This window comes from Macrobrachium nipponense, chromosome 18, assembly GCF_015104395.2.
Source record: "Macrobrachium nipponense isolate FS-2020 chromosome 18, ASM1510439v2, whole genome shotgun sequence".
Lineage (NCBI taxonomy): Eukaryota > Metazoa > Arthropoda > Malacostraca > Decapoda > Palaemonidae > Macrobrachium > Macrobrachium nipponense.
In genome coordinates, this window is record NC_087211.1 from 72,535,353 (window position 1) to 72,550,534 (window position 15,182).

Sequence of the window (15,182 nt, forward strand, 5' to 3'; positions counted from 1 at the left end):
CAAATTGCAATAATTTGTCACGGAAAACAAATAAACTGGGAAAAATAGAATGATTTCCATTAGTAGAATATTGTAGTGAAACATTTTTTCAATAAGAGGCATAAAGTACGTGTCAACTAGGGCTGCCCATAGCCCCTCATTTGGGAGACTGCAATATTTCAAACTTTATTTTCAAAGCTTCTACCGATCCCACATTTGCAAGGACAACATCCATATCAAAGATGACAATTTGTATCCTTGTAGCCATTACTTAGGTTAACATTAGTATAAACGAAGAAAGTATTGGTGAGCAAGAAGAGCATGGCTTGTGCCATGCCTAAATTGAAAAAAGGGAAAAAAAAATTGCTAATCAAGAAATAGTTAACAATAAAAAAAGAAAGTGTTAAACTGTTAAAAATACTAAAAGAAAAAACTTATCATACTTCTAAAAGCTAAATTACAAAATACTAAGACCTACGGTTAAGCTGGAAAAGCCGCCAAGCTGGAATTAAATACGTATAGGTAAACAGTGCTAGCTAACATAATTTGAAAGTTAGCTTGCTAAACCCCAAAGTCGTCCAAAACCGAGATAATCTACACCTGAAAGACTGTCTATTGCTAAAGAAGCAATGAAAAATAACACGACAACTCATTCTTTGTACTCTCTGGAGTAGAACTCTGCTAACAATCATACTAGATATCAATAATTAGGTGAAATGAAACATAAAAATATAGGAAAGGCTACCACCAAAACACTAAGGGGAATAATTTCTTCATCAAAACACACACAGCAGGTAGGGAAATAATTTCTTAATCGATTGATTTATGGGTTTTAGGCAAAAAGCCAAGCACTGGGGCAACTAAGGCCATTTAGCACTGAAACAGAAATTGAAAGTAAAAGGTTTAAAAGGTGTTAAAGGAGGAAAACCTTGCAGTTGCACTATGAATCAAGTATTAGGAGAGGGTAAACAGTAAGATAGAAGAGAATATGAACAGAGGTAGAGTAAAATGAAAGAAAGTAGTTGCAGCTAGGGGCCAAAGGGATGCTGCATAAAACAAGTAATGCCTACATTGCACTGAATGAGGTGCACTGACTGCACTAACCCCCTACGGGAATTTCTTAATCGAAATGCACAGAGCAGGTAGACAAGTCATCCTACAGTGTGTGATGGGCGTTTTGTAAAATTAATTTGTATCATGCCATTTTTCAGATCATTAAAAAAACACATAGGTAATTGCTAATTGAAGATGCATACATTCTGATACTTTGGCCAACACTATTACTACTGTGCTCAGTTCTGTTTAAGGAACATTGACGTGTCATCACAATTAATGGGAAAGACACAAGTAACTTGGCCACATCCTCCTCCTCAAACTACTGGGTAATTTCTTTATTATTGCCCACCATAAATCACTGCATCAAGTTCTGTACTGCACTGAAAATTTTACAATAAAGGTTTTCCTAACCTCTAAAATATCCTGATTACAATGAAGATGCACAAATACATTAACATAAGACTGATTCTTTCCAGTAAAATTATTATTATTATTAATAGGTGTTAGTTTTTCCAGACGACACTATTGTAATAACTAAACTGAAAATACATATAAATCAACTACAGGCAGTCGCCGGGTTACGACGGTCTCGGCTTACGACGTTCCGAGGTTATGACGCTTTTCAATTATATTCATCAGACATTATTTCCAGGGTTACGACGCATGATCCAGGGTTACGACGCCTGCAACGCTCATCTGGCAGATGAAATATGACACCAAAAATGCAAAATAATCAATATTTGAAGGGTTTTTTGATGAAAAATGCCATAGGAATGCAGTTTACATAGTTTTCAATGCACCCAAAGCATTAAAAGTAAAGTTTTCTTAGGATTTTTGACGATGTTCCGGCTTACAACGATTTTCGGCTTATGACGCGTCTCAAGAACAGAAACCCCGTCGTAACCCGGGGACTGCCTGTACTCTATTTGTACCTGTTATATCACCATTACAAGAGAATAAGACATAATAAAGATATTAACCCTTTAACGCCAATTGGACATATTAAACGTCGATATAAATTGTCTGTTGGGTGCCGATTGGACGTATGGTACGTCTACATAATTTTTTTTTTTTTTTTAAATTCGCGGAAAAATAGTTATAGGCCTACTAGGCTAAATCTTTTGAATCATGCGCCTTGGGGGGTGCTGGGAGCTCACGGATCAAGGCGTTGTTTTGTTTACAATCGTTACCCAGGCGTGCAAACGCGAATTTCTTTCTCCTCTCACTAAAAAGTATCAGCGACACATCTCCGAAATTATTTCGTCAATGACATAATTTTTACATCATTTTATATTAGATGTTACATGGAGTATTATATATGAAAATGTGCGCAATTTCATGTAAAATACAACAAAAAACAACTCATGGTTGTAGCTTTTATCAGTTTTGAAATATTTTCATATAAATAACGATGTGCCAAAATTTCAACCTTCGGTCAACTTTGACTCGACCGAAATGGTCGAAAAACGCAATTGTAAGCTAAAACTCTTCTATTCTAGTAATATTCAATCATTTACCTTCATTTTTTGACTTGACCGAAATGGTCGAAAAACCCAATTGTAAGCTAAAACTCTTATATTCTAGTAATATTCAATCATTTACCTTCAATATTTTGATTTATGGTGAATTTATGAAAAAAGACTTTTTCCTTACGTCCGCGCGGTAACTCTTCCGAAAAAATCATAAATTTTTTTGTCCGATTGTCGTAATGTTTGCACCATTTTAAATTAGTCGTTACATAAAGTTTTATATATGGAAATCTGTGCAATTTCATGTAGAATACAACAAAAAACAACCCATGGTTGTAGCTTTTATCAGTTTTGAAATATTTTCATATAAATAATGATAAGTGCCAAAATATCAACCTTCGGTCCATTTTGACTCGACCGAAATGGTAAAAAAACGCAATTTAAGCTAAAACTCTTACATTCTAGTAATATTCAATCATTTACCTTTATTTTGCAACAAATTGGAAGTCTCAACCACAATATTTTGACTTATGGTGAATTTATGGGGGGAGAAGAAGAAGAAGAAGAAGAAGACGAAGAAGAAGACGAAGAAGAAGAAGAAGAAGAAGAAGAAGAAGAAGAAAAAAAAAAAAAAAAATTCCTTATGTCCGCGCGGTAATTCTTCCAAAAAAAATCATAAATTTTTTCGTCTGATTGTCGTAATGTTTGCACCATTTTAAATTAGTCGTTACATAAAGTTTTAGTATATGAAAATGTGCGCAATTTCATGTAGAATACAACTAAAAACAACCTATGGTTGAAGCTTTTATCAGTTTTGAAATATTTTCATATAAATAACGATAAATAGAAAAAATTTGTCGTTCGGTCAACTTTAACTCAAACGAAATAGTCAAAAACTGCAATTGTAAGCTACAACACTTACAGTCTAGTAATATTCAATCAATTACCTTCATTTTGCAACAAATGGGAAGTCTCTAGCACAATATCTCGATTTATGGTGAATTTTTGAAAACAGCTTCTTTTTACGTGCACGCGTTACGAATTCATGCATCATTTTGTGATAATATTTTCTGTGTTGCCTTGATTGTTTTACAATGTGTCATATACCAAAATGATTGCAATTTAGAGTACAATACAACGAAAAAAAATTAACTTGTTAGCTTTAACCATTCTGCTCACAGCGCGATTTGTATACAATTATGAATTTTTTTTTTGCGCTGTCATATATCCCAATATTTATATATATTTTTTTTCATTTCTGATGGTTGCATACTAAACTTCAGGCAATGACAAAAAAAGCAGCCAAAAATGAACTCTTAATCTTGACAACTAAGTGTGCTGTGATTTTTTTTTTGAGGGGGGGGGAAAGAAAAGAAAAAAAAGAAAAGAAAAAAAAAAATTAATAATAATAATAATAATCCGCTTCGGCGCTCACTTGCGAACGCAGCCAGCATAAGGGAGACTATTTTTAAAATACCGCTTCGATGTTTAAAGGTTAATTACAAAACTAATTTTCCCCTCCTTCACACTAGTGTACTTAGATAATGCATAGTTAATAAAAAAAATAAATGAAATTACCTAACTTTCATTATTCTTAACTTTAAAATAATTATCTTCACAAATTATAAAGTTAGCTACCCTATGACTCACAGTTAATGGAATATAATAAAACATAAAAGCCAAGAGCTGAAGGTCACAATCATTCTGGGAAAGTTAGTCAAGTTTATCCCTGCGTAGGTCTCCTCTTTCCATTACCAACTCTTCAATATATAACTATTCACTCTACCCATACTCCCGTTTCCTTTCACTTTATCATAAAGGTACATGAAGTATCTAATATTACATTAAACCTCTGCATAAACCACTTAACACTTATATAGGAAGAAAGAGACAAACACAAATGTAATTTTTACAACCTTCAGTTGCCTGGATAACTTTCCAGCATTAACAGCAGTAATAGAAAATATCAACAGGAAATGGAGCTGCACTGCTTCAGACTCAGACCCTCCCATAAAAAAATCAATATAGTAATTAACTACACATTAGTATTACTAGCATATATGTTTTGGACTGGATATGATTTATGAAGAGTTTGTCACTACATAGTTCTAAAAACTAACAAAATAATAATTAACTCTGTAAATATCTTACTATTAATGAATGTTATGAAAAGTTTTTCAAAACGGTGAAAAAAATAACAGGGTTTGCTTCAGATATAATACTATGAGAACCCTATATTGTTCAAGAAATGCAACCAAGCCCAACACTACAAACTACTCATTAGAATTGCTGAACTAGAAGAGTGCAACAGCTCCTCATAACTGCCAGTAACTATCGCCTTTGCTTGGGAGGCTATTGGATGAGTGATTCTATAAATGACCAACCAGACAGGAAATTTGAACCACTTAAATGAAAAATATGGCTACTCACATCCGGAAACTAACGAACATCCCTGAAAATTTTTTATTACCTGATAGTTTCCAAACAACACTAAAAAATACCTTACATGAAAACATTCCTTTAGTTATCAGAAACTGAAGGTTGCCTTTCTGCACGTGCACAAAACTGATACTGGTACTAAGTACTATATCATCTGATGTTTGGTATGAGTCCATCTATCCACTGATATTAGATTTTGGAAGGTCTGTCGTTTTAACTTCATAATTTGCATTCAGTGGACTCTACCCTTACATGTCAACAGCTCCGAGTCCTGAAGATGTATTCCCATTCCATTATAGAATTTCCTACTTCAAAATACATATACTTTCCCTGACCTGAATGATGAACCTCTCAACCACAACCACATACTGGATAACTTGAATACAATTAATTCCAGTGATTAAGAAAATATAAATCAATATAGGTTTCTGAGACCTGAATGGATTTGACAGGTATCTGGGTCCTGAATGGACTGAACAGTATGAAACAAGAAACAGAACAGTCTAACACAATTTCTCGTAACCCTAAGACCTGGTTTCTATTCGAGGCAAATGATGATGAGAGATAATCTTTTGCATGACAATCATAATGTTTGCTCAGTGGGATGGCTTAAAAAAAATAAATACAAAAAATAAAAACTGAAATCTAGAAGATAGGATGAAGTAACTGAAGTCGTTGATGAGAGAGAGAGAGAGAGAGAGAGAGAGAGAGAGAGAGAGAGAGAGATATGCACCTCAATGCTCAGGAAACATAGTTACTCCTTGGTTACCATGGGAAATCTATTAGTTCAAAGTAGAATAAGTTCGATAGACACAAATATGAACAATTTCTCTTCATGCACAGCTATGTATGATGTATTCATTTATCAAGTTTGACTGAAATTCCTTTACTCTTGTACAAGATGATGCAATGGCAGAAAAAGCTTGGCAGACACCCAGATAAATAAGACAGATATACATTTGACTGGAATTCTTTCAAGCAAGTAGGAGTAATAGTGAGGACAATGTGTACACAAGACAGACAAATTAACAAGCAGATGGACAGAGGCAGACAAAAGACGCAAAGAACTAGTGCCCAAGGCTATTCTGTCTACAAGACAAGTGGTAAATCCACTGCTAGTGCATGACTACAAGACAAAAATCATCAATCATTCTGTGTAGGTGTTATGTTAAATGCAATGTGAAAAACATTAAAATCGTTTAATAATTGTGGACACAAAGCAATTATCAAAATCCCAAGTTTGAAAAAAAAATCCACAAAAATAACTGTCAACAAGGACCCCTTGTACCTTGTCCAAGATCATGTTAATGCATGCTATGCATAAAAAATAAATCTCAAACAATTTGTTATTTCAAAAATAACAGACCTAAGGTATTAACATTAGGATAAATCTTCTAGCACCAGCTGTAAAAACCGGTAACAAAAAGTTGTGTCCGCAAGGAACTATTGGCATCTGTGTTTGATCACGCGCTATGTGGGATCTCCCACAATCCCTTTGGCATCTTGTGACCGCACTAATTACTTTCTTACCGCCTTTAAGAGAGGACGTGCTTGCCCGCTTTTCATTTCTCTCTGTTTCAGTGTGTGTGTTTTCTGTTGGATTGATTGATTGTGAGTTATCTGGCGTCACAACTACCAGGGTCACCGATGTTGGATTATACCAGTTTCGGGACATAATAGATCCTTATAACTCCCCGGCAAAGGTTTCTTTGGGTTCTCGCAAGAAACAGAGGAAATGTCCCTGGAATTAGTGTTTCCTTGTTCAAGACTTTTAACATTGGTGTCCACAATGTGCAGTAAGTAGGTGCAGAGAAAATGTATGTACAATTACTAATCCTTGTTCAGTATGTTGTTTACACGTGAGAAAATGGACATACAATTACTAATTTTCATGACAAGGGTCAGTTCAGGAGAAAGGAGATGCCTCCATCTTTGGATGACTAAGCATCTTCAGTTTCTTTTGTTCTGACCAATCATGATGCTGATCCATGTGTTTCTTCACCTGTATTAAATACTTCCCATAACCCGCCAGGTTCATGCTCTACGGGCAGCTTTTCAAGAGCTAGTAATGATTGGCTGTCATATCACATAGGTCCTATGTCCGTAGGATTGAGGGGCCAGGAATTCCACGGAAGTGTGTCTAGTGTTAAGGAAGGTACGGCTGGAGGAGTGTAAGGTTGTGATATGCCTTCCTCATCCACAGACCAGAATGTTGTGGAAGGGAAGGAAACAGAATTAAGAATATTGCCTCTTTAAGCATAATAACCTAAAGAAAATTCTCGAAATCTGTTTAAAAAAAAAAAAAAAAAAAAAATCCAACTTATCATGGATTATGCTCAAATCAAGCCTGGTACAAATATCATTAACAGCCAACTACTACCAAGCAAGTTACTGAGTGAGTATGCACTAGTATCCTATAACCCTGTGATGGTAATTGCTTCATAGCAAAGGAAGTTAAAGGAAAGGAAAACGCATTTTCGAGAAGTTCGGCAGCAAGGAGGCTTTTGCACCTGTGTTGGAGGCACCTGTTTTCGCGGTTGTTCTGGAATTGTCGGGCGTGTTGTGGAGCGTAACACGCGCCAAAGTGTCGGGAGGAACGCAGCAAAATATGATGCAATATTCCGTCAAGAGTCTTCTAAGACGTTCTAGTAATCTCGGGAGCCTGTGACGTTCGCCGTAGGCTCCGCCCCCAGAGTGCCGTATAAATACGACGGACGAGCAGGAGAGAGAGATCACCAGTTAGTCACAGAGATATCTCCTCAGTATGAACCACAGATCAGATTATCAGTGAAAGATCAGCAGCAGCAGAGATCATCCGAGAGATAAGAAAAAAGGAACCGACTAAGGATCAGAAGAAAAGTTGCTCGAGAGTTGGTTGGATTTTGGTCTAGTCATCTCCAGGAGTGGACGACCGAGTTATCTCGACGTTGAGAAGACTTCAGAGAGGAAGTGTCCTGCTAGAGGTTTTGGGGAGTTCCGGACTTTCAAGTATCGAGAGTAGACATTATTTTCTGCAATACGGAGTCAAGAGGACGTCTGCAATCACAGTTTTCCTTTTGGGAAGCCATCGCTTCGAGTCACTAAACCTACCAGCAAGTATTTGAATTACCTCGCTGTTCCCCCAGTTCATGCAGTGTAAGATTCTATCTTTTTATGTAAATAGGAGATACCATTCTGCATTTACCTTTGTTAGTAAGCTTGTAAATAAACCTTTGTTGTGTTAGTCTCTTTTTCTATATTCGTATCCCCCGTTTTCAACTGTTGGTGTTGAAATATTTTTTTTTTATTTATTTCATATCGAACCTGAAGCGGACCTCTCTCAAAGGCCGTAACAATCCCTCTCCATCATGTAACTGCTTATAGAGTTAGTGGTTTGGTTAATTACCTAATAATAATCAAAGTATCTTGACATATGTTGTACTGTAGTCTTTTCTGATCATTAAACAATTTCTTGGTTAATGATCTGCTATTGAAATTAACAGTGATCTAGAAACTGATATGACTAAATGAATCTCTATTGCATGATACCTATAGTTATACCATTATTAACAGCAGGTTGGGAGAAAAAAAAAATGAAGGCTGCTTGCACTAAATCAAAAGAAATATAAATCAAACCATAACACTCACTCAAAGATGAATGACATTAAAAAGAAAACAGAAAACTGAGAGAACAAACAAGAAAAAAGGGAAAAAATGGTGAATAGAAGAGAGAGAACAAACAAGAAAAGAGGGATAAATGGTGAAAGCCCGAGAGGAAAAACTAATTGATATGGGAACAGCCTCACTTGAACACAAATTGCTAATGATTATAATTATTATGTACGCAGAACTTAAAATCCTGATACTTCATGACAAACTGCAAGACTGCATCAATACTGTCTCCATTGCATGATGGCTTCCCAGTCTCTTTTTGATAAGTAACAACTCAATGTTTCAATAAGGTCAACCTGAGTGTCACACTTCCACAAAGGTGGTCGCCATTGCTCACATTAATTCCTTGGAGGCCTGCAATCCATGAACTGCCTGGTTTGGCTACTCATTCCTCTACCACTATGCTGTACAGCTAATGATATGTCTTGTTTTCCCCAGGGACTATAACTTTCCAACTTTTAAGAGAGAAACAGCAACCCCAACTAGGGATTAAACCAAGTGGTATTAGTCTACTTAAAAACACCTAGTCTTTAAACCTTACAGATGACAACAAGGATGAACTGTGCTTCCACTTCCGAGCATTACTAAGATTTCCCTTGAAGATATTAAAGCAAAAATCAGCTTCAAGCAGCGCCCCATACACTTACAGGAACTTCAGCCTACTAACAACAATCAGCTTCAATTAACATCCCCTCCACTTACTGGGACTGTAGTCTAAAAACAATTATTGCTGTAGCAGGTTATGATCACTAAAATCCTGTTCTTGTCTAAATATAATAAACTTTGTTGAACATTCTCATATTCTATTAGGTACAACTGTTTGAATACATTCACTAAAAATCAGGAATTTAGTTAGATTTAGTTTATTTGCTGCATATATTAGTTTCTTCAGCACACACATCAACTTTTTCCTTCAATAAAAGAGAGAATTTTTCTGTGTTCTGAATATGAGAATCAACTTCAATACACAATCTATTAATGAGATATAACAGCCAGTAAGACATACTGAATAACATCAAATAAAAGTCTGAATAAACCTAAAAAAAATTAAAAGACCCCGATATACCTGTAAAACCTTTGACAGCTTATTTCAAGGCTACATGTGGAGACTGCCGATGATGAAATATTGTTCTATCTAAATACGAAGCTTCTATCCTACACATGGGTTTTAACTAATGGCAAAGCTGAGGATAAAGCATCAAGGCTTTACAAGAAATTAAAACTAAGACCAAGTGGAGTGTCACTTGTGCAACTAAACCTACAAAAGGTGAATGCCATAACAGTAACTGGTGCTAATGCAATGCTGTATGTATTAATTCACACCACCTAGCATCATTTGTTATGACTAGTTGTGCACTAAACTGGAAATGAGAAAAACAGAACAAGAAAACTCAACTAACCTGTGTTCTCTGCTCCCCTTGGAATTATGACATCCGCAAACTTCTTTGTCTGAAAAAAGAAAATAAAATTAAACTAAAGCTATGACAAATACAGTAATAACCCGAAATTCCGCGAGGTTAGGTTTCTGACCGCCTCACGCAAAGGGAATTTTCACGTAAGTTTGGCACAGTCTCTAACAATGTTAATAAATGCTTACGTCTAGAGTTTAAATAATAAATATGACCCTAATCATGCCAACTAAATCTTAAGCTAACTTTGAAATAAAATTAAAATTTCTGTAATTTCATTTAAAATCTAGCTTAATACATTACCCTTAAAAAAGGAAATAAATGGTTGATATAAATATAGGCGTGTGTGAGATTACATACGTACAACACATTTCTCTTCTTTTCCCCTTCATTCCGACCAACCGATCTATTTTTAGAAGTCTTCTCAACCACTTTTAAGAAATTCTGTATCCTGTCTTTCTTTTTGTTCTGAAATTCCTTTTCATGAACAAACACTGCTTTTCACTTGGACTAATACAACTCTTAGTTATGTGTCTATGTTTTAGAACAGCATAATTAGAGTTCTAAACAGTAAAGGTATTAATAGATCAATTAAAAATTACTCACCACTAACTTAGACAGAGAGAGAGAGAGAGAGAGAGAGAGAGAGAGAGAGAGAGAGAGAGAGAGAGAGAGAGAGAGAGAGAAATTATTATTTTTATTAATGTTATTTACTCTACACATAAAAGCGATAAGGTGGCGCTCGTGTTCGCGTCTGTGAAATACTTGCGAAGATTAGTTAGGTTCCATTGAAAAGTTCGTGCTATTGTGAATTTGCACAACCTGAATCACATAAGATTTTGGTATTATTGTGTACAGTAAAACTGACTAATAATATTTGAATAAATCTAGGTATATAAGTCTCTCCACAAGTTACACTGAAAATGTTCAAGTATGTATCAATGTAAAAATTTTGTTTTGCCACGCAAATGGAGATAATCCAGTCAAAGGAAACTTTCCTTCTTTACTGATACTCAAATCTGTGTATCTCAATTTGGCACAAGCCAATAATTTATTTGCTTTCTCATGTAAAACTATACCCTAAAAACTTACACATGCAAAAAAAGTTGAATTATCTTCTAACACATCAACTGAAAAAACATGACCTTTATATTTTAAACGGAATATTACAGGGTGGGGCCAAAAGGAAAACTGAAGTGGAAAACAAGGCAGAAAAGCAAATCTGGATAGACATTTTGGTATTTAAAAAGAAGAAGAAAAAAAAAAAAACTCCCTTGCAAAAATATACATTAAGAAAATATGGAAGAGAAAAACGAATGTCCACATACTTTACAGGCAAACAAAATTCTTCGAAGGCGGTTCAGGTACTAAGTTCGTGTATTGATTTAAGACATGCTCTAAATTTCTGGCACGGTCTCTGGTGTCACGCATCACTGAAAAGGAAACGGCACTGATTACTGGAAGAAATAGCTCTGCCAAGTGTGATTATGCTGATGATGATGATGGCTATGATAGAGCAAATCATTTCCAACTACTACTGTACATTCAAGTTTTCTAAAAAGAATACAATTGTTCCCTGGAATCCATCAATTACATGGCAGTTCTTCTATTTCTTTTTTGGAAAACAACCTCCCTTTTGCTAGAATAACCTTGATTTTATAAAAGTAACAACTGCAGAAACATTGATACCTCATCTACAAAGAGCATAATCAAATTCCACTTATTCCCTCTTGACTGGTGTACAGAATACTGGCTCTGGGTTCTTAAAACCATTTTTAGTGCATTAATTGGGAGTTTTTATTCTTTAGCAAGGTAATTCAGTCATTTCTCATCTTGGCATGATTAACTCAAAATGTAATTTTTACACAAGGAAAATTAACTTACCCATACAAAACCCACAACATATATGATTTATTGTTGTGAATGAAATGGTCTAATTATAGTTACAGGTCCAAAATCTATTATTGGAAACACCTAGGGGCCAGGTGTCTTTCAGCTTTTAGATCAAATGCTTGCTGCATAAATACACTTAACAAATTTTATTCCAACAAAAATAACTATGTAAAACTGAAAAAATTTACAACACCAAAAAAACCTATTTAACACTGAAATATGTACAGCATCAGAATGCACTATTTAACCTTAATACTCATGAATTGTGCAACTCTTGAAATAATTCCCATAGATGATTTCACCACATGTATCATGTACTGTGCAAGTCACATTTACTACTATGTAAATTATCCTTAGCTGGATTTACTATGCCTGTCTCGGTTCCAGTAGTTTCCACTGATAATGCATTTAACATCAGTAATCATCACATGTTTATGAAGAGTTGCATAGTTGTCGACTTGTTAAAAAGTGCCGATTCTCCAAGGTGATTTTCCTAAGTAAAAATTAAGTACATTTTAATTTAAAGTATACTTTATCATGCATTGTCAGAAATTAAATGGCACATGATCATAATGTTCATATTCTATAATACGATATGATAACAACACAAGGAATGTAACTGGGTAAAATAAGTAAAATGTTATTGTTATAATACAATTAAGTTTGTTCATACTTACCTGGCAGATATATATATAGCTGTATTTTCTGACGTCCGACAGAATTTCAAAACTCGCGGCACACGTAGTGGGCGACCAGGTGGTAGTACCCATTCCCGCCGCTGGGAGGCGGATATCAGGAACCATTCCCATTTTCTATTCATATTTTATCCATGCCACTGTCTCCTGAGGGGAGGAGGGTGGGCACTCTAATTATATATATCTGCCAGGTAAGTATGAACAAACTTAATTGTATTATAACAATAACATTTTGTTCATGAAACTTACATGTCAAGATATATATATAGCTGAATCCACCTTCGGATGGTGGGAAGAGACAGAATAGGATTTTTAGGAAACTTAAATTAAGTAGATGATGTACATCTTGGTTCCTTACCTGTTAGCAAAGTAGACTCTGTGATTACTGTCACTTAAGCCTGCTTCTGCTTTAATCAGAGTTGCCAGCCAGGTGGAGACCTGTAGTGCTGGTGCGCTCTGGATGCTCTGTCAACGGGGACGTGACCTCAACGTGACAAGACCATCGAGCCAAACATATGAGGGCTACGAAGCAACTGACCACCACCTGACCAACTAACCAAAACACCCCTGACAGTTAATCTAAAGAATGGGAGATTTCCACAGAAGATCTCACCATCAACCAAAAACACAACAATAAAACTAACCTATTCTAAGCTAAGGGATAGGGAGAGAGCTACCTTCAGCCCCCAAAACTGTGTCCGCAGAAATGTATGGCCCCAAAGAGCTACAGTTCTCGTAAATCGTTCTCACATCCCGAAGGTAATGTGAGGCGAATACAGAATTGCTCCCCCAAAAGGCGCTATCAAGGATATCCTTGATAGACATATATTCCTTTGGAAGGCAAGAGAGGTAGCTACGGCTCTGACTTCGTGAGCTTTCACTTGTAAGAGGCTCAAATCAGTCTTCTGGCAAGATGAATGAGCCTCTTTAATGACGTCCCTCAAAAAGAAAGCCACAGCATTCTTTGACAAAGGCAATTCTGGTCTTTTCACCGAGCACCAGAGATTACCTGAGGGACCTCTTACCTCTTTAGTTCTGTGAATATAGAACTTGAGAGCCCTGACAGGCCACAGGGCTCTCTCTGGTTCTTGACACACGAGACATGACATACCTTTGATCTCAAAGCTCTTGGGCCAAGGGTTAGACGGGTTCTCGTTCTTAGCCAAGAAAGTTGGACTCAACGAGCAGACAGCGTTGTCCCCCTTGAATCCCACTTGGCTACTGAACGCTTAGATTTCACTAACTCTCTTCGCTGTCGCCAGAGAAGTTAGAAAAAGCGCTTTCTTTGTCAAGTTCCGTAGAGACGCTTCGTGGAGAGGCTCAAAAGGACTTGACATTAAAAATTTAAGAACCACATCGAGGTTCCAAGAAGGCGGTCTCGCTTGTGGAATCTTGGTGGTTTCAAATGATCTCAAAAGGTCGTGGAGATCCTTGTTGTCAGAGAGGTCCAGTCCTCTGTGTCGAAAAAAACGGCCGACAACATACTTTTATATCCCTTAATGGTCGGTCGGACTGCCAATTTTTGTACATTTCGTAGGAAAAGCAAAAAATCGGCTATCTGGTTCACAGAGGTCGTGGAAGAGGAAATTCCTTCCTTTCTGCACCATGCCCTGAAGGAGGCCCACTTTGATTGGTAAACAGCTCTTGAAGAGGCTCTTCTAGCATTAGCGATTGCTCTCGCAGCTGCTTTCGAAAAACCTCTCGCTCTGGCCAACTTTTCGATAGTCTGAACGCAGTCAGATCCAGAGCGGAGAGGTTTTGGTGATACCTTTCGAAGTGAGGCTGTTTGAGTAGATCTCTCCTCCAAGGCAACGTCCTTGGGAAGTCCACAAGGAATGTCATGACCTCTGTGAACCATTCTCTTGCTGGCCACATCGGGGCGATCAGGGTCAACCTTGTCCCTTCTGACGCTGCGAACTTCCTCATGACTTCCCCCATGATCTTGAATGGAGGAAAAGCGTAAAGGTCTAGGTCTGTCCAACTCCAGAGCAACGCATCCACCGCAATTGCTCCTGGATCCAGGACCGGGGAGCAATACAGAGGAAGCCTTTTCGTCCTCGACGTCGCGAACAGGTCGACCAGAGGACGTCCCCACAACTTCCATAGTTGCTGACACACTTCTTGGTGTAAGGTCCACTCTGTTGGCAGGATTTGATCTTGTCGACTGAGAAGGTCCGCTCTGACGTTCTGCACACCTGCGACGAAATCTCGTCAGAATCTTTATCTGTTTCACATCTGCCCATAGCAGAACTTCCCTTGCCAGGTGAAAAAGGGATCGGGAGGGAGTTCCTCCCTGATTCTTCAGATATGCAAGGGCTGTGTGCTGTCCGAGTTGACTTGGATGACCTGCCTGTCACTTTGTCTTCAAAGAACTGCAGCGACAGGAAGATCGCTTGCTAGTTCTTTCACATTGATGTGCCAGGCTACCTGTTCCCCTCTCCAGGAGCCTGACTTCCTCCCCTCCTAGTGTTGCTCCCCAACCGGAAATGGAAGCGTCTGAAAACAACACTAGGTCGGGGCTCAGAAGATTTAGGGACTAGCCCTCTCGCAACTTCTGAGGGTCGAGCCACCATCTTAAGTGGCTTTTTACT

At 37.2% G+C, this 15,182-nt stretch overlaps 1 protein-coding gene across 1 annotated transcript in view; it reads right to left on the reverse strand.

The window, feature by feature from the left end:
* The window catches only part of LOC135197158 (uridine-cytidine kinase 2-like), a 162,650-nt gene that overhangs the window by 106,112 nt on the left and 41,356 nt on the right, over nt 1–15,182 (reverse strand). The window contains 3 exon segments of the mRNA XM_064224138.1: nt 9,995–10,043; nt 11,337–11,363; nt 11,366–11,436. Coding sequence (XP_064080208.1) covers nt 9,995–10,043; nt 11,337–11,363; nt 11,366–11,436 — 147 coding nt within the window.